The 23,757-nt window shown below is 39.5% G+C and overlaps 1 protein-coding gene across 1 annotated transcript in view; it reads right to left on the bottom strand.

Moving 5' to 3' along the window:
* Nucleotides 1-11,785, bottom strand: part of LOC127623917 (integrin alpha-X-like) — a 52,293-nt gene extending 40,508 nt beyond the window's left edge. The window contains exons 1-5 of the mRNA XM_052098504.1: nucleotides 11,607-11,785; nucleotides 10,933-11,053; nucleotides 7,735-7,829; nucleotides 1,323-1,378; nucleotides 107-221 (exon numbers count right to left, since the gene is read on the bottom strand). Of these exons, the coding sequence (XP_051954464.1) occupies nucleotides 107-221; nucleotides 1,323-1,378; nucleotides 7,735-7,829; nucleotides 10,933-11,053; nucleotides 11,607-11,706 (487 nt within the window). The 5' untranslated portion in view covers nucleotides 11,707-11,785. The remainder of the gene's footprint in view (nucleotides 1-106; nucleotides 222-1,322; nucleotides 1,379-7,734; nucleotides 7,830-10,932; nucleotides 11,054-11,606) is intronic.
* Between the last annotated feature and the right edge of the window lie 11,972 nt (nucleotides 11,786-23,757).

Raw genomic sequence — 23,757 nt, 5'->3', positions numbered from 1 at the left:
TATTGTATGTGTTACCTGTTCTCCAACACACACAAAAACAATATAATAATAATTTTATGTGTGTGTTAATGTGTGTGAATGTGTTTTCAGTGAATTGTTCTGATACCTTGGAAAGCAGGCTTCAGTGTGTCCGCCGCAGTGAAGTGAGGACTGATCTCCACACATTGACCATTGAGATAATTAAACCCCTCACATTTCTGCATTAAACGAGGACCGCATGCCTGAAAGAGAGATAGAGAAGGTAAAGAAAAAATGTAAATATACTTAATAATTAATTTTTATTACTGTTACATTAGGGCTTTTTCTTTAATGTTAAAAAGTATAACTTCTATTATACATTTAAAAAAGCATTTTGCAAAAGTCCTAGAAACCAGAGGCAATTCTTGTTCTACCGAATTCCACAAATCCGACATTGACATTAGTTTAATGAAACACACAGTAGTTTGGTTAGGGAAAAAAAAAAAGGCAAATGCTTGTTGCAAGATATTAATCCTGGAATTTTACAGCGGTACAATAACCAGTAATTCCTCACTGCAGTCCAAATTCAGTTCTATAGTGCTTGGACTTCAATATCTCTGACCTCATATGTATCCGAGGTATCTAAACAGAGTCTGGCAAGGAAAAGTCCAATATGAAATGCAGCCAAAGGGAATTTCTTTTCTGAGTCTTCAATCTTATCATGACTGCCCTTGGATGAGTGTGTGTGCATATGTGCCGTTGTTTGTGTGTGTGGCACAAGATGCTTTCTCGGAAAAGTTCCTTAATTTTTACCACAGAGAGGAACAGAAACAGTTCAAAAATGATTGTGTGGGACTTAATAACTTCAGGTCACCTAAAGAGAGAAAGCACATTCCTTCACACTATTGAAAACAGAATCACAGGATCTCTGTCATACTAGAAGCACACTACGGAAATGTCCCTGCCGTCACAGGGAACAACATTTGACATAAAAAAAACATCAGCCATTACGTTTGCCAAGCCCTGTCTCAAATGGAGCACTTGATGTGGACTTGCAGTCTCGTGGCATAAGCCCTCGATGAGCCATTTTACAAACCTTTGCCTTTGAAGATTTCACAACATACTACATACTACTGTACTAAAGTTTGGCCTGTTTCAGTTTGACAAATATTTTTGTCATTTGGCACATTAATATTTCTAAAATATGTTATTTTCGTTGACTAGAACAATATGGCATTTTAGTCAGAGTAAATAATGTATAAGACATGATGAAATATTGTCTAAATTTAAAGGATATTATCGTCAAAAGATTACAACTATGACTAAAACAAAAAGCTGTGTAAAAATGAACACTGTTTACTTACTATTGCTTGATGGGCATCACAGGTGAGGGATAAGCCGAAAGCAATGCCTGGATCAACTATAAGGGAATAAAATCATAAGATTACAATCACATTTACATTTATGCATTTGGCAGACGCTTTTATCCAAATTTAAGGATTGTCCCACTTATTACAGGGACAATGCCCCCAGAGCAACCTAGAATTAAGTGCCTTGCTCAAGGACACAATGGTGGTGGCTGTGGGGATCGAACCAGTGACCTTCTGATTAACAGTTAACAGTTATGTGCTTTAGCCCACTATGCCACCACCACTGATAACCATGACAAAAATCTTGCCTTGACGCTCACATACCTTAACTTTGAGAACGCGATTATATAATCAGTCAATCGTGTAGAAGCAGTGCAATGCAAAAAATCATGCAGATACAAGTCAGGAGCTTCAGGCTAAGTCCACATTAATCCATATACATTTAAAAATGCCGTTTTTGTTTTCGAAATGATCTCCGTCCACACTGCCGTTTTGAGGGGTTTTCCAAAAGTGGATAGTCCACACTAAAACATGTGAAAACACTTAAATCCCCTTCCTACACATGTGAAAAATCGCCGTTCTATGTACGGGCTGAATCACAATTGTTCTCGTGTTTTTTCGCCGGACAGCAATTCAGAGTAAACTTTGCGCCACTTATGAAGGAATGCATTGTGAAGGTAGTACAAAGTAACACTTAACAGGGGGCCTGGGTAGCTCAGCGAGTAAAGATGCTGACTACCACCCCTGGAGTCGCGAGTTTTAATCCAGGGCGTGTTGAGTGTCTCCAGCCAGGTCTCCTAAGCAGCCAAATTGGCCTGGTTGCTAGGGAGGGTAGAGTCACATGGGGTAACCTACTCGTGGTCACTATAATGTGGTTCTCACTCTGTGGAGCACATGGCGAGTTGTGCACGGATGCTGCGGAGAATAGCATGAAGCCTCCACATGGGCTATGTCTCCGCGTTAACACGCTCAACAAGCCACATGATAAGATGCGCAAATTGCGGATGGGGATTCCTTGTTGATGAGAGAGGTCAACGGAGAATGGCGGAAATTAAATTGGCTGTCAAAATTGGATAAAAAATGTTTGTTTCGTACTCTCAACCGAGGTGCGAAAAATGCCAATGATCTGTAATGGAGGCATCGTAGATATCACATGTGAGGGTGAGTTAGATTAACTACATTAAGTAAACGCAATTGCATTCCAATATGTCTTTTCACTTGATTTTAGCACAGCATTTTTTGCACTGCCTATAATCTGTGACACTTCCAGTGTATTTATGAATGTGTCCTAAAATATTGACTATGAGTTCTATTAAATGTACTAATTACAAGTATCATGTTCTGATTATTATATAACTCTTTATTTGAATACAAGAACAGTGTTTAGAAGAGAGTTATGTTTGACTTGAGTTAAAACACTTGTGTTGACTTTAAAAACAAGGTCTGATTTTGAGCCAGAATATTTTAAACTGTAGTAAGGGTAGACAAAACACTTTAAAAGCAGGCAAGAAGAAAGGGTCAATAAAAGTTAAACGATGCTGGTAATGACAGACAGATGATGAGGATGAAGTGTAGAACCCAAGTGCAGTTTATTACTGGAAAAATGTGAGGACATCACATCCAAACAATGTTACATAAACACAAAACCTGACCCTGATACTGTGTGACCCTGAAATTGTGGAAACAAGAGGCTTAAATACATAGACAAGGGTAACATCAACCATTGAACAGACAAGATAACAAGACAATGACCTTGAACCAATGACACAACAGAACTATAACAAGACTATAACCAATGGGAACAGGACACATGAATATGAGAGAAACAGGATAATCATATGACTTGACATGGAAACATGGTAGGGAAACATGAAATAAAATTACATGGAAACACTTTTCAAAATAAAAGACATTAACACAAAACATGAACAAAAACATCTAGATGTGACAAAAAGTAATCTGCTTATTTATTTTTCTTTTCTTATGTTTATGGAACTTATTGTGTTTTGAATGCCACAAAATTATAGGTTTTGCCAGTTTTATACAGTTTACTATGAACAACTGTTTTACTGAATTTTTCTCTGGAGAAATTAAGTTAAAAATTAACATGTATCCTGATACTTTCCGTGGCCTCTGTATCATGATGCTTATTGTGACATTGTTGGTGACACCAGCCCAGATTTTGGATGAGAAAAAACCCAAATTGTAACTCATTTTCACAGTATATCTTACCATTGCAATCTCTAGGCACAATAATGATTTCAAGCCTGATTTCACTTTCTAGTGCTTGACGCAGGCACAGAGCCCTAGGTGGCGCTATAGGAAGAGTAATCAAGCTTGAAATCCTGATTGCCAAGGAGACTGCTAATGTCAAGATTTACAGATGAAAAAGGAGTTATATTTTGGTCTAGTCTCACCCAAAACCAATTGGATCCGTTCAGAAGACATTGGTAAAACCATCCATCCATCCATCTATCTATCGTACATCCATAAACTTTGAAACTTTAAAACAAAGTTTTACAATTTAGTAACAGTAGATTTTATCACAACAGATGCAGGTCTGAGACTGTGCATTGAAATGTTGATATCACTACTATAATATTTACAAAATTAGCTTTCTACTTGTTTTAGAAAATGTCCAGTACATGTGTTATTGATTTTTCACGAGCTAAAGTAACAAAAAAAATGTCCTCTCGTGAGGCATTGTGCGGCAAATCGGTGTAAAAATGCAGTAGAAACGCGCCCATGACCAGGACAGACACATACAGTTTATGAAGACCTGAAAATACATCTTTGTATTCCTACAAGAGTTTGCAAACAGCCGAACAGTCAACATCAGTTGGAAGCTTTTTAGTCAGCACTGGTCTGGCAACAAGAATTTCACTATTACCACCCCTGCAAGACTACAGAAAGGCTCAAGCAGCTGAATGTCAAGAATTTGTTGTTGGATTTTGGCATCAAACATGAGAGGGCTTACATCTCTGATACAGCTGTATCAACAATGTTAAACATCTGTCGCCTTAGAGCTTCAGTGGAACATTCAGAGCCTGACTGCCCTTCTTGCCCTATAGGCGATAAAATGACAGAGTCAGCATAGAAGGGTTTAATGGTCCTTAGACGTTTTGGCAAATGCTCATCAGTAGTCATTTTCTCAGAGATTTCTCAGTGCACTAAGAGATACCTGCAGTACTTCAGCTGCACTGCACAAATCAACATGGTGAGACTGTAGAATGGCATTGGCTGGTTTGAAGATGGCAAGAAGATGAATCAGAAATTTCCCAACTTCAAAAAAATGGCGTCGCTTCAGCAGAGAGAGAAGCCCAGAAGCTTATTTTGCAAGGTGAACCGAGGCATTGATGACACAACACATTTGCCAACTTCAAAATGACTTGTCCAGTAAAACTGCTGTGTGTTGATGTATACATGTAAATAATATCTCTTGTTAATGTTCACTATTTGTGAATTCAGGTGACGTGGTCCTCCGGCCTGTAATCTGTGTTTTTTTTTATAGCGATGCTTCGTATTTTAATGCGTATTGCTCAAAAAGTTGTACACCAGAAGTGTGAAACCACTTTCATCTTAAGTTTAACCAGTCTGATTTGTGACTCACAGCAGTGCTTTTGTCAACTGTTGTTACATTTGCCCGTCGTGAAGGTGAAATGTAAGCAAAACATTTTCTATTTCCATTAAAACCCGCAGTCTAGCTTCGCTTGTGATTTTGATTCAGATTTGCGATTCGCTAAACGAATCATTCAGACCTCTTTTTGAATCTTTTTGTTCAGTTCAAAAGAATCAAATTTAAAAGATTCAACTCAAATGATTACATTACTATCACCGATTATTGTATGCGTTTTTACACATACAACACAGCTGTTGTTTTATCTTGGAGTGTTCAGTCGCAAAAGAAACGAAAGGGTCTGAAGAATTATCAAGTAATTCATCTGAAGTAAAAGTATAAATTTTCTCTTCAAAAGAATGTGAAGTGAAAGTAAAAGTCCAAAGAAATATTTATATTCAAGAACAATATTAACTAAGTATTTGTACACTTTGTTGCTTTTACACCTTTACCACCAACGTTCTCACACAAGTCTTACATTTACTTCCTCTTTTTGAGTGAGTAAACAGACAGTTTCATAAAGTTATGTGTGTGAGGCAGGAAATTGAAAGAAACATTCCATAGAAACACTCATTGTGTGAACACTGTGGGTGTATTTCAAAAACAAACCCCCAAATGCATTAAAATAAAAGCAATGGCAAAAGCAAATGGCAACTTTCATATGTTGTATCTCCAGAACACTGAACTGAGTTAAGTTCAAATCAAAACCAAGCAAACAAGCTTTTGATGGTGTTAGTAAATGTATTTAACCTGATGGTAACCTTCTCTAACTGGCTGATAGAATATGACCTCACCTACTTTCTATATGTTCCAGTCACCCAGACTGGAGATTAGGCAAAACGTTTGTCAGGGTTAGAGTAATATGTGATTCACAGCTTGTGAGAAAAGCAATGGAGCAATGCATTTGATTGATTTTGCAAGTTTGTTTTTAGAGTAGTGTGAACACATTAAGATGCATATCCAGAAGACATCTTTTTTTTTGTTTTCAATATTATTTTAACCAACCACAATCCATTTAAATCCATGACCAAAACCACCATATTTTCTTTACAACATGTCACAGTGACGGTATCAGAGGATAATACCCTAGTTCTTTGATATACAGTATAATGGTACTGAATAATTGCCAGATCTGTGTGCCATGGTATTTACATCCAGCGACACTTGCCTGGAGTTCGGTCCGGCAGACACATATGTGATCCTAAGACCGGACTACGTGCTACCACACCCTTCAGAGATCAGGTAATGAGCCTGCAAGCGCTGCCCCGGGAGGAGGCAGACCCAGCCCTTTCGTTGCTGCGTACCTATTTGGACTGCACGCAGAGCTCTAGACGTTCTGAGCAGCTCTTTGTCTGCTTCGGGGGACAGCAGAAAGGGAACGCTGTCTCCAAACAGAGGCTCACCCACTGGGTTGTCGATGCCATTTCATTGGCTTATCACACGCAGGCCGTGCCCCCACATGTTTTTGAACATGGAGTGCTGACCCAGTCCACTGCGGGTCCTTAATCTACCCTGTACTGGAATAGGTGCTCCACAGGTCAAAGACTCCTACGCGGACTCCCCCTGTGACGGGAGTCCACCCTTGCGAGTGGACTCCCGTGTCTCCCTTAAGCAGTCCCAGCTGCCTTCAGTCACCGTGCTGTAGCAACTCCCCCCTCTTTGAGGCTGGATCTACCACCGCATAATTTTTTCCACATAGGACGTGATGTAGGAATATCATGTGATGTATTCACCATCTTTACCTCCCCTGCAGGGTAGGTGTGGTCTCCTCAGGGTCTTTTCCCCCTGTAAGAATAGGAAACTGGGTAAGACCCCCTTCCCTTGATGCATGTAAGGGTCCCGACAAACATACACAGAAAAGAGGCCCAGCAAGGCATGGCCCATTCCCAGGTTGGCCAGCATCACCTTGTTCCCCTCATCAGGGTAACCAGAAGGATTCTGATGACTTTATGGGGCATTGGGGAAGGGTACGTGCAGTCTGATACAGCTGGTCGCATTTGCACGTGAGAATACCTGCCAGCTTCTGTATCAGCAGTTCATGTACACGGCTCAGTGCATGGCATGATTTAAGTGGGACCCCTAGTGTCGCTTCTCCGACACAACGTCTAGAGAGCGACAGAAGGGGAATGTATGTAACCTCCATTCCCCGATGGAGGGAACGAGACGTTGTGTCCTCCCTGCCACATCGCCAGGCCACTGTTGTGGCCGGACCATTTCCGGCTCCTCAGAAAAATGCTGAATGAACTCATAGTATTTGCCCGCTTAAATACCCTTATGTCTGTGGGTGGAGTATGCAAATACTGTCTGCCAACTTCTCATTGGCCTTTTTTCACAAGTCAGAGGCATATTTCGGCGCTCAAGAGAGACCCCTAGTGTCGATTCTCCGACACAACGTCTCGTTCCCTCCATCGAGGAATGGAGGTTACATACGTAACCTAGACGATTTCCACGGTTCCATGTCCAAAACCAGTATTTCCACGGTTCCATGTCCAAAAACCATGGTATTACAATGCATGTAAAAAATATGGTATTTATTACCATTGTACTATGTAAAAAAACAAACAAACATTTTTTACCATGGTACATATCCAAAAAACATAGCATTACCATGTTGCATGTAAAAACATGGTATAATCATTGTACCATGCCCAAAAAACTGTACATTACCAAGAAACCAGAAACATGGAATCAGAACATTGTAAAAAAAAAAAAAAAGAAAAACATATGGTAATACAACTGCTCTGTTTTATTATTCTTCAAACATACTATAATTGTATAGTGCAGTCTCACCTTTTACAGGGATCTGTGAACATTGATGGCCACTGTAAGAACACCTGTAAATACCTCCAGTGCCACTATTAAGGAGAGGGGCCGTCACCAACACACTTGAGACACAAAGAGACAAAAAGAGACAGATTTGTTAGAAAAAGAAGGATGTGGAATGATGGAACAAGATCTTCATGTAACACTGTTGCATAGCTGTGTTAACATCTGTACATGATGAATCAGAGATGTATTGGGAAAGAATGCAGAGGATGATTACCGAACGCCTCCTGAGCTAAACATTTCCAGTTTACGGTCTGTGAGCTGTCACAGAGCAAACTCATATTCGTCATCATTGAGCAAAATGATCATCCTGACAAAACATTTTTATGGTCAGGATCAATAGAATCAGAAATTGAAGACGATTTTGGTCATACTATAAAAATAAGAACGTACAATATTCTGGGTATCAGGATTCACCTGGGTAGTTGACATGACTGTGAACAGTGACAGCAGTACAAGTTAAAAAAAATAAAATAAAAATTATCATTGTTATAACAACATTGTATGATATATTTTTACATCTATTTGACTTGTCACAATAATGTAATTTCTTATCTATTTTATGTGCTTTCAGAGATTCAGATTTTCTTAATCAGTAATAAAATTCAAAGTAGCTGAAAAAAATTGCGATGTGAAAACCTATCGCTGCAGGTTGTTACTTTGGCACCACTCTAAGCGCTATTCCACCATCAGGCCAAACGGTTCTGAGCATGGTGAGGAACGCTTCCAGTAGCATTTCTAGTAGCATTGAACATTAAGTTCAGTAAGATTATAAACAATTCCCGGCTCGTTTTTTCTGGAAGTAGTGACGTGCCGACTCACAATTGGTCACTTGTCAGTTACTAGGGTAACTTCCTTGTTAGCTGACCAAGTTCGCTAATATTTGGGTGAAATTAATAAGTAATTAAGTAAGTAAATCTCTACTACCAGACCGATCTCTTTCCCACATTTAATGGCAAAAATGTTTTAGAGGGTTGTGTTTAACCATCTGTGTTCTTTTCTTTCATAGAACAACCTACTCAACAGTCATCAATCTGGTTTCAAAAAGGATACTCCAAGGAAACTGCACTCCAGTCAGTAATTGAAAAAGCAGCTGGCAAAAGCAAACTCCAAATAATTTGTACTCATCCTCCTTGGCCTGGCTACTGCCTTTGAAACAGTGAACCACCAGATCCTTATGTCCATCATATCTGACCTGGGCACACAGGAACTGCACTTTGCTGGTTGAGTCGTCCCTCACAGGCAGATCATTTAAGGTCTCCTAGAGAAGAGAGGTGTCCAAGTCACACATGCTAACTACTGGTGTTCCCCAGGGATCAGTGCTTGGACCTCTCCTCTTTTCAATCTACACAACATCACTCAGACTGATCATAAAAGCACATGGCTTCTCCTACCACTGCTACGCATGATGATAGGCAGCTCCACCTGACATTCCAGCCCAATGACCCAATCGCCTCAAATCGTATCTCAATCCTGCCTTACAGATATCTCGGCCTGAATGGAGGATCACCACCTTCAGCTTAACCTTGCCAAGACTGAAGTTCTGGTGATTCCTGCTAACCTGTTTATTGACATATATCACATTTCATCTTGATTCAACAATACAAATGCCAACCAAGATACAATAACCTGGGAGTTTGGTGTCTGGCTAAACTTTACTGCCAACATCTCATCAATCACCCAGTCCAGCAGGTACATGCTTTACAACATCAGGAAAATCAGACCCTTCCTGTCTGAATATGCTGCACAGCTCATGGTCCAATCTCTTGTCATATCAAGACTTGACTACTGCAATGCTCCATTGGCCGGCCTCCCAGTTAGCATTATTAAGCCATAGCAGGTTTTCCAGAATGTTGTACCACATCTGGTCTTCAATCAGCCAAGGAGGGCTCACGTCACCCCCATTGATTTCACTCCATTGGCTACCTGTAGCTGCCCACATCAAATTTAAGGCTTTGACTTTGGCCTTCAGGACAGCACATAGAACAGTACCTGCATACTTTTAACTCACTCCTCCATGTCTTTGTCCCCTACCTGCGACAAAGAATGAGCGGCACCTAGTGGATCCATTGTGACGAGGCACAAATTCAAATGATCAAATTATCAGTGGTATAGTTTCTCAGTGGTGGAATGCACTTCCAAACCCCACTCAATCTGTTGAGACCTTCACAACATTCAAAATAAGAGCTGAAGACACATCTCTTCCACAAGCACTTAATCAATCCACAAGCATAAGGTAATCACTTTTTATATTTAAAAAATAAAATAAAAAAAAACTCTCAGTGTCTGTTTCTTTCTTCAGTGTATTTCTTCTGCTCTAACTTCTATACAACTCAAGCTACTTGGCAGTGCGATACTGCGGATATTGTTGTCTTTTGTATGAAGAATTGATAATGTTAAGTCACTTTGGATAGAAGCATCTGCTAAATGATTAAATGTAAATGCAATAGAAATTAGTGCATGTTAGTGTTAGTTTATGATTTTATGATGATGGTATTCTATTAAAATACATCAATGTTCAACACGTCTTTTTCGTCAGTGAGGTCGATTATATTAGCTAGTTTATTAACTCGTCTGGGAAAAGTGGCTTTTGATTTTAATTTAATTTGTGGCAGAAATTAACATTTAAAATTTTTTTTTATAGTTTATTATACATTATTTAAAACTATTTTTTTACCAATTTTTTTTTTACACCAAAAAATTTTAATCGACAAAATGTGTGTAACATCTAAATTAACTGCTTTTATTCAAGTCAAAAATAGTATTTAACGTGTCTGAACAAACCTGACTACATTAGGTCACACCAATTACATTTTAAAGGTTAAATTAGGCAACAATAGCTCCTTATGGTATCACCTACAGGTTACCATTTTAACAGAGATGGAATATTTGTACTTTAAGAAATTCACTTGGCACACTGTAGGACTATTTAATGAACCTCGGAAAAGGTGATTCAAAATAGTGAAAAACTGGTGACCAGTTGCAGCATCTAAAAACATTTTCCCTTATACATTTCTGTATGTTTTAACCTTAAATCTTCATGTTGGAAAAATAAAAACATTCATGTTAATGTTATTTTTCAAAGACCACCCGCATCAGCTTTCAGCCCCCAAAGACAGTGATGTGTCACAGTGAATTTGCATTAAACACAGGTCCTCTCACCTGTCTTCTTGCGTTGGGCCAAAATGACAAACCTGATGACCAAAATGTGAGCCTTTCACAGGCGCTGTGAAAACTCTGGAATGCAGCATGTCTATATTGAACCCCCATGAATGGTCAGCCACTGGGACATACATGACATAGAAATTTAGTTTACAGAAAATCTCTTTTGACAACAAACTAAACATATTTAAATGTCATCCAATACTAATTGGATTAATAATATATAAACTGGCAAAAATAAACTACAAACACAATATCAAACCAAGTGGCATTTATTTTATAGTAAGATGGCATGAGTCCACTTCTCAAGCAACAGTTAAAAAAACACATGTACATCAATAGATATACAGTTCTAGATTAAGTTGAAGGCTTTTTGGACAGTTTCTGGTTATAAAAGGACGCCTGTGTGAACTTAAGGAGAACTGACTTCATTCATATACTACACATCACCTTAAAATGTAGCTAATTGCAAGTAAATGCAAAAATAAATAAAAGGTTAAAAAGTTCTGAGAAAATGTATAATATCTTATGTTAAATGCCACTTGGTTTGGTATTTTATTTTTATTGAATACCATGATATTACTACATGTTTAAGTGTGGCTTGAGCATACAAATACATTTTGGGGGTCACTGTATTTAAAAAGGTAATAGACAAAAAATGCAAGGTTACTTACACAAGAGAAATCCGAAAAATATATACAGAAATGTCACTTGTCTTAAGCGAGAGATCCAGCATGCTTTCGATTCACCGGATTTAGATAGATAAATACTCATATTTAAAAGCAAAATAGAACATAAAGACAAACGAATGACTTCAGTGAAAGCAACTTTCGAAAAAATGACTATCTGTGGCAGTAGGATGTTCTGCAATTTAACCGAAGTGATGCAACATTTGATGTCAGTAATCATGCGGGGGAGTGCAGCTCAGAGAAATTTCACATGAACACTGGTACAGCCCCACACCAGCCAGTGTGAGATGAAGATCAGAGTAATTGAAGAGCAGCCTACATACTGTGTGTTCTCTATCAAGTTTCTACTGCCACCATGTGTAAAGAGAACATCCTGCCCTAGTCCCCTTGCAAAAGGACTGTGTCCTTTTACTGAACATGGCACTGGATGATTATCATATTCATGTGTAATGGTATTTAAATGATACGTTAAATAATTCAAAGAACCATTACAATGATTAATGTCCCAAAAAAACTGGTAGCACCATGGCAGCTTGTAAAAAAAAACAAAACATGGTATTGTCATGGTGCTTGTTAATGGGTCATTCCTGGTATTCCCCAGTAAGAATGATGATCGTATTGCCTTAAAATGTTGAGCAGTATACATTTTAAAGCTATCTTTGAAAAAAAAAATAACACCATTTAAACTTTAAGCATATCAAAGTTGATTATAAAAATGTATTTTTTATGTGTTAGCTTCTTTTTGTTCAGACATGGTGCAATGAGTTTAGGTCTCAATGGCCACTCTTTTAGTGTCCACTCTGTTAAGTCAGAAGACCTAACAGAGTGCACATAGTGACAGTGAAAGTATTTTATGTTTAAGCTGAAGAATTAGTGTATGTGAAATTCATTAGTAATGTTTTACATATTGTTTCCTGTTAAAATAATGTTAACTAAAAAATATAGCTACATCAAACCCTAAAAATGAATACATACTAATATGTATACACATAAATTTGCATACATTTAAATATGCTTACTTTTTCCTGTGGTGCATTTATAGTGTGTTGCATGAACAGCCTTAGAAACAGGGGATCTGGAGAGGAGTGTGATTCAGAGGTGGCATTTTCCCTCTAAGATTACATTTTTACTCCACTGACGGTTAGGTTTAGGGTTTGGGTTAATACAATTTGCATTCCTGTTGAATTTATTACACAATTTACAACTAAATACAACATGCTTTACAACTGGCTTTTGGTGCCACTCTGTGGACATTTCACCCAGAAACTGGTGCTCACACATGCCCATACCTTCAACACTTCCAGCTGATTTGGCAATAATGTTAAGGTTACATAGCTATTTTACAAGCTAATGATAGCTAACGTTACAGTAGTAATTTATCTGAGGAATGCTAGTATTAGCTTCAAAACTGTCAACTTGACAACACAAAAATGCAGCCATATGGTATGACACATTGAAAATATCATTCACATGTGTTATCTGAGACACTTCCTCAACTATTGGTCAGTTGAAATGTCCGCTGTGGCTTTGATAAATGTTGCTGTGTTTGTGCTGTAGGCACCGCACAGCAGGTTCGCTGAAAGGGCATGTTATTTTTCCCACACAGACAGATCCGACATTGGTCGTGGTGGAATCTGCATCATCTAATTGCACGATGGACATGCACGCATGCAGACACACACACACACACACACGGGCGTGCGTGCGCACACGCTCGCACACACACACACACACACACACACACACACACAAATATATGTCTCTGAATAAAGTGTGTTGTTGGAGGGTGAGGTTGGACACAGAGCGCAGTTCCTGCAGCATGTCAGGGTCAGGACTACTCAAGTGCAGATCTTTAAGTGCCTTGGCCTGTGGACTTGCAGGAGGGCCATGGCATGCAGGGCGGCGGCGGCCTGTCCGGTGGCGCTGTAGGCTTTGGCGGTCAGTGGAGACGTCATCCTACAGGCCTTGGAGGGGAGTACCGGGTGATCCCACCAGGTGGCAGCGTTCTCCCGGCACCGGTGGATCGCAACCACTCTGTCCACCTGGGGGACCTCCGAGTACCCATGGGCCGTCGAGGTTAGTGAGTGCTGACGAGTGAGGAGATCGGTTACGGGCAGTGAAAGGCACCCTGCATGACCTCCGGGAAGAAAGGAACGGGGGGGGGGTGGGTGTCTGTGAGCGGTGCCCGGACCTGAGACACCAATCGTCTAGCCGTGAGGGCTGCAGGGAGGACAGAGGGTTCCGGTCCAACCCCACACTCACAGCGGCCCGGGCAAGCATGTCGGCCATCTGGGTGTCAGCCTCAGACTGGGCGGGCTGACCAGAAGGCGGCAGCATAGTCAAGTCTTCCGCGTCAGACGCCGGGATACTCCCCAATGCAACGGCAAATTCCTCATCCAGCTCGGTGGGTCCGAAGGAGAAGTCAGACTGGCCATGAGGCGAGGTGCTATCACCTCGATTTACCTGGCAAAACCGAGCCCGCTGCCATCCCCAAATCATCTCGATCGCCATCCAGGTTGTCCTCAATCCAGTGGGAAGAAGGAGCAACACGATGGGCGGCTGGAGTGGTTAAGTTCTCACAGGGAGAACAAGAACCATCCACAAATGCCGCCTCAGTGTGATCGCTGCCCAGACACACGAGGTAGCATCTATGACAGTCAAGAGCAGAAAGATATTGACCGCATCCAGGAACTACAAAGAGGTGGAAGGGCATCTTTAAAAAGACGCGTCCTGAAAAGGACGTTCATCGCCTGCTGTGTGTGCTCTTTTAGAGAAAATATTCTCTTTCAGAAGCGCTGTCGAATAGCCCAGGGTCAAAGCTGCACTGGTGTGCAGAGAAAGAGAAAGCAGCTGATATGTGCTGTAGATGCAACAGCAATGCTCTGCAAAAGTTAGTGGAACAGAAGTGATCTCTGCTCGCTAATCGCACAACTGCTCGGCTCCAAAGAAAAAATCTGACTAAACAGATGCACGATTCCCTCCTTTTATACCTGTATAGCCGGGGAGGGACATGCAAATTCTGTGTGTCAATATCTCATTGGCCTTTTCTCAAGTTCAGAGGTAACCGAGGCCTTCAAGAAAGACCCCTAGTGTCGCTTCATTCAACACAACGTCGAGTGAGTGACAGACAGGGAACTGTAGGTAGACAGGGCAGTTGCATAAAGTAACTACTAAATACCCTTAATTTAAAGAGATTGACCTTAATTGTAGCTATTCCACTGTACAATTAATATATAATATAGTTCCATATATTAATATATAATATAGTTCCATAAAATGACTAATGCTGTAAATGTGCAGACATTTATCTTTGGTTTTATGTACTTGCATTTTTATACATTATTTCTTAGTTATTGTACATGAAAAAAAACAATATTTTAATAGGAAATTACTGTAGAGAGACTGGGCAGTTTCATAAAGTAACAAATAAAATGCCTACATTTTCAGAGATTAAACTAAAAGGTTGTTTTTATTGTATTTTGACATAATATTTCTGTTTTTTCACTGTTTAGCGAACATTTATCAACAATAAAATACAGTAATTTAATTAATTTTGACTGTAAAATCTGCTCTGTATTTTTACAGTTTATTGCGTGTAATGTTATGGTATGGTTATTTGCTGTAATTTGACGATATCCATCTGAAAACTTTGCTGCCAGACTTTTTACAGTTTTATTTAAAATAAATTACCATTAAAATTATATTTTTTACAGTGAACATGAATACTGCTACACATTCTATATAACATGCTCTGCCCTCTTCCCCCATGTATGTTTATTTACTTCTAAGGCTCACACATACAAATACACACAGATGGTAATTTCTCACTGTGTTGGGGGGAAACTACTGATAAATAAAGATGGGTCATGGTTGAACATAGTAACAGTACTTTTCCTGCTGAAATGTTCTGTGTAACAGTACTTTTAATTTAATTATTTTTCACTTCTCTATGAACATTCAAAGCACTCACATATTTTAATATTCACTTTGTAGTCTACATTTTGGACCATGTTCTCAAAAGACTTTTACAAAGAATAGAATGAAGACTTCATACATTTACATTTAAGGCATTTAGCAGCCGTATTCACACCCTACTTATGTAAAACAAATCTATGAAGCAGGGAATACCTGAGCCAAAAATGTCTTAATTCAATAGGGAAACGAGATCAAAATGCTTTCATTCTTAGTCTATAAAGCCCATCCTGTATATTTAAACAACTAGTCCTTAGTGATTTTATGTTAAAAGTAATCAGCTAGAGTAACTGCTTTCCAGAGATATATGGCATTCCCTCCTCATATAAGTGTCTTTAAAATTTGAACTGCCAGAGATTTTCTCAGAACTAACTTCACTATTTTTCAGACTGTCTCAAGGTGATTTTAGTGAATGTATGACATAAGTAGCCCTCAAGATCACACATGTGTAGCAGAGTAACCACAGGTGTAGTTCATCACATTAACTATTTATATGTTCCACTAACGTTTGGAACCAGAAAGTGTCCAAATACTTTTTTGGCTTTATTTTGAACTTTTGAGTTTCTATCGTATTATAATTCAAAAACCTAACAGACTTCTTATAGTAAAATGTTTCGAGAATTATCTCAGCACATAGTCTGAATGTACTCATGCAGCGTGAAGCGGGTATGTAGTATTTCAGCATCTGTGTACTAAAGCTGATAATCAGAGAAATAGCACAGTTAATATTTCATTTGCGTGAGAATGGAGGGTCTGGACTGGGTAAAGATAGGGATATTGAACAGAAACAGGCCAAGAGCAAGAGAATGAGACTGAGGATGAAAGCCGAAGTGTATCATATCAGGACATTGTCGTACAGTTACTGGATGGGAACGTGTTGTATGGTGAATGCTTACGTTTTCGTTTCAAGTTTTTTAAAATTTGTAATGACCTTTTTGCTTTCACTAATTCATTTGAAATGTTTTTTAAAGTACAAACATTCCATTTAGTCTCTCGATTAATATGAGGTCATAAAAGCTGCATGCATAATAATTATAATGCTTGATGTGGTTTCAAATAGTTTTAGATTCTAAAAAGGCCTTTCAACAATATTAAGAGCACCAGCAGTTTTTCTTCAATGAATTCATTGCTCATGGGGTTGCCCTTTTAATGTCCAGAATCATTGGAGATCTCATTTATGTTTCTTTTAAGTATCAGCTTTGCCTCAGCTAAAAAAAAAAAATCATGAGAAAAAAGTAACTTTTTTTGCTTACTGTACTAAGATTATTTTGTCTTGGAAATATTTCAAGAGATGTTTGAGTTCATATTGAAATCTCTGATGTTTTATTTGCAGACCTAGGCAAACCTAAACATGGTTTGAGACACTTTATTGTTGAGGTTTCTTCTGCGAGGGAGACGCATGTCACTGGGCTGTGGACTCAGTAACTGGTATCTGTCCCTGTCTGTGAGTGAGATACAGGGTTGGTCTGGTTACTGAGCTGACAGTTTGGACAACTTCACCATGCACAAGTTGGATTTAGGCTTGGAAATAGTCACAAAGCCTATAGCTCAGTAAATATAAGGTTCTGAGTCAGAAGTCCAATCGAATCTTTACTTTCTTTAGCAGTGGTCATGTCATGGTTTCTTATAAATACGTACAGTCAGGGTCGCAACTACCCATTTTCGTGGAGGTATGCAACACAAAATTGGCTGATTGTAATTCCCTTAAGTGAGCCTCCAGCACCCCCCTTTACATGGTGCCCCTATGCATTGCATACCTTACATATTTATATATACAGCTCTTGAAAAAATTCTCGGTTTTGTTTGATGGCTTGTGGCCATCCATCTTCCTCTTGATCACATTCCAGAGGTTTTCAATGGGGTTCAGGTCTGGAGATTGGGCTGGAAATGACAGGGTCTTGATCCGGTGGTCCTCCATCCACACATTGATTGACCTGGCTTTGCGGCATGGAGCATTGTCCTGCTGGAAAAACCAATCCTCAGAGTTGGGGAACATTGTTAGAGCAGAAGGAAGCAAGTTTTCTAACAGGATTCATGCGTCCTTCACAAAGACGAATCTACCCGATTCCAGCCTTGCTGAAGCACCCCCAGATCATCATGTTTAGACGGAGACCTGGAAAAGCCTACAAACCACAGTGTCTCACACCAACTGTAAATTTGGTGGAGGATCTGTAATGATCTGGGGGTGCTTCAGCAAGGCTGGAATCGGGCAGATTGGACTTATATAACATAAGATATAATGTTTGAAAAAACAACGTGTTTTGTGTGACTTTCCTCTGTTCAAATGAGTTATGTCTAAAATTCGAGTGTGTTGAATTTTTGCGCCAGAAGTGGCATAAAGTCACCCAACAGCAGTGAAAGACTGGTAGAGAGAATGCCAAGATGCACTTCATAGAATAAAACTAAAATGTTAATTTTACTCAATCACATATATTAAATCTAGTAGGCCTACTCAATCAAGTATTTACTCAAATTGATAATTTTGTGGTCTATATGCAGGGGCCGGCATTTTGCACCACTTCTGTATTGTTTTGTGTTTCAAAATTGTTTTACTGTTTAAATTATTGCTAAAAAGTCATTAACTAGCATGTATACATGTTGTTGAAGATGGCTTTTATGTTAGATGCCCAAGATGTCATGAACAGTTTTTGTCCTGTAGCTTCTTCTTTTTTTTGTAGCTGAGACTTTAAGGTATCTGTCAAGAAACTGACTTTCAAAAATAAATCTACCCTAAGAAATGGTTACTAAAGTAAAATGTGTCTAAACTAGCCCCGCTCTCGTGTTCATTAAAATGGCGCTATCACGAGTTTGACCGCAAGATGGCGCTTAAACATCAACTCAAGTAGAATATGTTCAGAGAGACAAAAGCAAGCACATGATCATGCTTTTGAATAATTTCCCCTTTAATAAAATGGTAACGTATTACATTTGATAAACTTGTATGTTAGCGAACAAAAACGATGGAGTTTTAGTCAGTGTTGTTGACACTGTTTAAATGGCCTATCACTGCCTTAAAGGTGCTGTAAGCAATTATTTCTGGAATGGTATGAAGAAAATTACCCTTCTTCCTGAAAGGTATCACTGAAATAAAGTGTCCTGAGACATCTTTCCGGTCAACAAAACAAAACTGCGACACAGGCTGTAGGACTTTGCCTGTCAATCATTTTGCTCTTTATCATAGTGTAGTTGTAGTTGAGTGGGAACGTTCAGGTTTAACGTCACATTCAGATTCATAACAGCTGAGGGTGATATTTTGCTACTGTTGTGTTTGACAATTGTGAGATAATGCACTCATCTCAACGCTATCTTTGGAGGGCAGTGTTTTGGAAAGAGGGGGCATGTTTAATTCAATGGCTCAGTCCAGAACGGCTAAAATCGCTTACAGCACCTTTAAGTTAGGTACACCAGATGGCCTCCTAGCCTGACCAGCAGACAAGAGCCCAGAACCTCTCTAAAACCATTAAACCAGACTAGCCTGGCCAATGGCAACTCAGCAAACCACCTTATTCTGGTTTATATATATTTTTTCCAGCAGGGCTGGAGCAGTTAGAAACAGTTCCTAAACAGCTACCACTTTAAAATGGTTTAAACTAGATTTTCCATTGTAAGGAACATTTTATGATCTTTGGCTTGCAAACAAGGAATCATGCAAGCAAAAATACAAATAAACTGACTGAGTTTTAAATATTTAAAGGTTATTGTGAATCTGGTTTATTAGAAGCTCATACAGATATTCCTCTGTCTGCAGGGAAAACTGACACAGACCCCATTCACTGACAGGACTACTATAAATAAATGAGTTGCTCCCCCCCCACGACTCTCTCCTGTTCCTTTTTCTCTCATATCAATTTCTCCAAGGCAAACATTCCTGACTAGCCTCTTGAATCTCTTTTGAGAAAAAAGAGAGAGAGAAGATAAAGGAGCGAGTGAGACATGCTGTAAAGTCCTGTAGTGTATCTATTTAACTGCATAATTATAGATACATATTGTAAGTGTTTGAGTAATTCAGAGGAATGATACACAAGGAATGTACTGTATGTATATAAGGAGCATAGCATTTATTTATATTATGCATTGTGTTATTTAATACATTCATTGTTTTATATATATATATATATATATATATATATATATATATATATATATATATATATACACACTCACCTAAAGGATTATTTGGAACACCATACTAATACTGTGATTGACCCCTTTCAGCCTTCAGAACTGCCTTAATTCTACGTGGCATTGATTCAACAAGGTGCTGAAAGCATTCTTTAGAAATGTTGGCTCATATTGATAGGATAGCATCTTGCAGTTGATGGAGATTTGTGGGATGCACATCCAGGGCACGAAGCTCCCGTTCCACCACATCCCAAAGATGCTCTATTGGGTTGAGATCTGGTGACTGTGGGGGCCATTTTAGTACAGTGAACTCATTGTCATGTTCAAGAAACCAATTTGAAATGATTCGAGCTTTGTGACATGGTGCATTATCCTGCTGGAAGTAGCCATCAGAGGATGGGTACATGGTGGCCATAAAGGGATGGACATGGTCAGAAACTATGCTCAGGTAGGCCGTGGCATATAAACGATGCCCAATTGGCACTAAGGGGCCTAAAATGTGCCAAGAAAACATCCCCCACACCATTACACCACCACCACCAGCCTGCACAGTGGTAACAAGGGATGATGGATCCATGTTCTCATTCTGTTTACTCCAAATTCTGACTCATCTGAACGTCTCAACAGAAATCGAGACCCATCAGACCAGGCAACATTTTTCCAGTCTTCAACTGTCCAATTTTGGTGAGCTCTTGCAAATTGTAGCCTCTTTTTCCTATTTGTAGTGGAGATGAGTGGTACCCGGTGGGGTCTTCTGCTGTTGTAGCCCATCCGCCTCAAGGTTGTGCGTGTTGTGGCTTCACAAATGCTTTGCTGCATACCTCGGTAGTAACGAGTGGTTATTTCAGGCAAAGTTGCTCTTCTATCAGCTTGAATCAGTCGGCCCATTCTCCTCTGACCTCTAGCATCAACAAGGCATTTTCGCCCACAGGACTGCCGCATACTAGATGTTTTTCCCTTTTCACACCATTCTTTGTAAACCCTAGAAATGGTTGTGCGTGAAAATCCCAGTAACTGAGCAGATTGTGAAATACTCAGACCGGCCCGTCTGGCACCAACAACCATGCCACGCTCAAAATTGCTTAAATCACCTTTCTTTCCCATTCTGACATTCAGTTTGGAGTTCAGGAGATTGTCTTGACCAGGACCACACCCCTAAATGCATTGAAGCAACTGCCATGTGATTGGTTGATTAGATAATTGCATTAATGAGAAATTGAACAGGTGTTCCTAATAATCCTTTAGGTGAGTGTATATATATATATATATATATGAGATATATATATATATTCAACTCACAGTAACTAACACAACCAAATAAAATGTATCTTTATTTAAGGGAACATTTTGAAGCTAATAAACCCCTTCTTTGTCTCCCCTTGTTTTTTTGTCATTGCATGTCAATCACAGCACAGAAGTTCTCTCAAGGTCACCGCTTGTAATTAATTGTATTGATTGTGAACATTCATGTGCATCATGATAGAAAAATTGATAACAGTACTTGTGTAAAAGCCCAACTATCAATATGTTGAACTGATTCCTGTTGGGACTCGATGAAGTAAAAGCCGAAGGGGCTCATCTTGCCTGAGATCAAACCATTTAAACAGAAACACAAACAACTGGTAATTTAGCCTTGAATTCTTGTATGAATTCTTGTTGGGATCTATAAAATGAGTGCTCTTTGCTGTCCAGCCAAATTATAAAAATACAAGAGAAAAATGACGTGGTTTTTTTATTTGAGAACCAAAAATCTCATGTCATTATTATTTTTTAAAAAGGTCAGGAGCTTTAAGCAATTTTTTAGCTTCTTAAAGCCAGTTCCTATCTGACCCAGATCTGTAGTGTGGGTCACAGCTGGTGTCCCATCGGCTCGGGTGGACTGGCCCGCAGTGATGCAGACAGTAATGTGGCGAAGATGGCATCAAGAATGATACAGGACATAACTCACTCCATCATAAATTAAACAGTCAGGGTTCTGATTAAAAGGCCCGGGAGAATTGACGTCATACCTATTCTGAACCTGTGGAAGGAAAAACTCTGTAACTACACATTTAGTCAAAATTGAGTTATGGCTGAAATACGGTGAGACTATGATCTGTTCAGATTCAGAGAAAATGGTAGTGTGAAAATTGGACGATTTCACTTTTGTCTGGACAATAACAAAGCTTTGAAGTCATTTTTTCCCCGGTTTCAGTGTTTGCGTAGTTACTGGGTTTTGGCTTTGTAAGGCTTATTGTCTAGTCCCATCTGTCTTAATGCTACTTTCAGCCTCACAGATAATGCAGATTTGCATTCAATTATGCCCAGTTTTCAGGATTAATGTGCATACTGCCAGTACTTGCATATGCCTGTACAATACAGTGTTACTTCATATATAGTAAATATCACCACACATATTCGAAGTTCAAATAAATACTATCTGCCATCACAGTAAATAAAACGCAGAAACGTATATATGGTGAGATAATGTTTTTTTCTTCTCCCCTTTTCTACCCAATTTGGCAAGCCCAATCCCCAATGTGCTCTAAATCCTCATAGTGACTCGCCTCAATCCGGGTGGCGGAGGACGAATCGTCTGAGACAGTTAATCTGTGCATCTTATCACGTAGCTTGTTGAGCGTGTTACCGCGGAGACCTAGCGTGTGTGGAGGCTTCATATGGTGAGATAATATTAAATACTACTATGTAGTCACTTCTTTTAGCGAACATTTCAATTTTCATGGTAACAGCGATTTCTCTGATTGGTGGATCTTGCTTTAGGATTATGGGTAGTGTAGTTCTTCAATGGAAATTCAGCTAAACAAGTTTTTAGAAATCATACTGAATTGTAGCTTCCACAGAACCACATATCATAATTAATAACCTCAGTGTAAACGTCTGCATGGGCCTTAAAATGAAGCCTGAAAACTCGGCCAGTACACGAGACCATGTGACCTGACTCGTACCATCAAATGTTATGCCCGAACCTGAGGCAAACACAAAATTGCTCACTCTTTATAATCTGTTCTCCAAGCAAGTACATTTGTTGCAATAGGCTATATTCTATTTAAGCATAACAGGCAACATTCATAACAGTAAACATACAGAGCTTAACAAGGTACGGCAGCCCCTCAGCACACACAGCAGAAGGGAAGAAAACATTGACTTATCGTTTACCAAGTGCTAATACTTTGCTTGATGAAAAACATTCTGGAATAACAGTCACATGAAGGGTTCTATTTTAAGCATGCAACCGTTAAGTGCAGCACAATGACTTAACTCATAAGCATAAAGTCAATGGTCATGACCATGAAGTGTTTTTGGTGCAAGTGTGCACTAATTCTAGGAGCACGTGGGTTTGGTGAAATCGCACACACTATATGCTAATGGGGTCAGTTGAGGTTCTTCTCTGGCACTGTCTCCATCCTATTATACAGTCCATTTCCTGTCAAGCACCAGCGATATAAACAAAGACAGTAGGCCTACATCCTGACTCCAGCCAGGTCTCCTAAGCAACCAAATTGGGGCCAATTTGCTAGGTTGCATAAATAATAATAATACTTAAATATAATTTGTCAGGTTGCTAGGGAGGATAGAGTCACATGGTAACCTCCTCGTGGTTGCTATAATGTGTGGTTCTCGCTCTTGGTGGGGCGCATGGCGAGTTCTGCGTGAATGCTGGGGAGAATAGCGTGAAGCCTCCACACATGCTATGTCTCCGCGGTAACGTGCTCAACAAGCCATATGATAAGATGAGTGGATTGATGGTCTCAGATGCAGAGGCAACTAAGGATCGTCCTCCACAACCTGGATTGAGGTGAGTCACTACGCCGCCACGATGACTTAAGAGCGCATTGGGAATTGGGCATTCCAAATTGGGGAGAAAAGAGGAGGGGAAAAAAATTAGTGTGGACATGAACTTTATTACCACTTACTAATGGGATCTCCAAATTGCAAATACAGGAACCTGAATTTGGACTTTGCACTGAGATGAGACATGGAATTGAAACGTCTTAGCGCAACGACCAAATTCTTAGGAAAATAGCAAATTGCGGTTTGCGCC

The sequence above is a fragment of the Xyrauchen texanus genome, chromosome 3 (genome assembly GCF_025860055.1).
Source record: "Xyrauchen texanus isolate HMW12.3.18 chromosome 3, RBS_HiC_50CHRs, whole genome shotgun sequence".
NCBI lineage: Eukaryota > Metazoa > Chordata > Actinopteri > Cypriniformes > Catostomidae > Xyrauchen > Xyrauchen texanus.
This window is presented reverse-complemented; position numbering and strand designations above follow the sequence as displayed.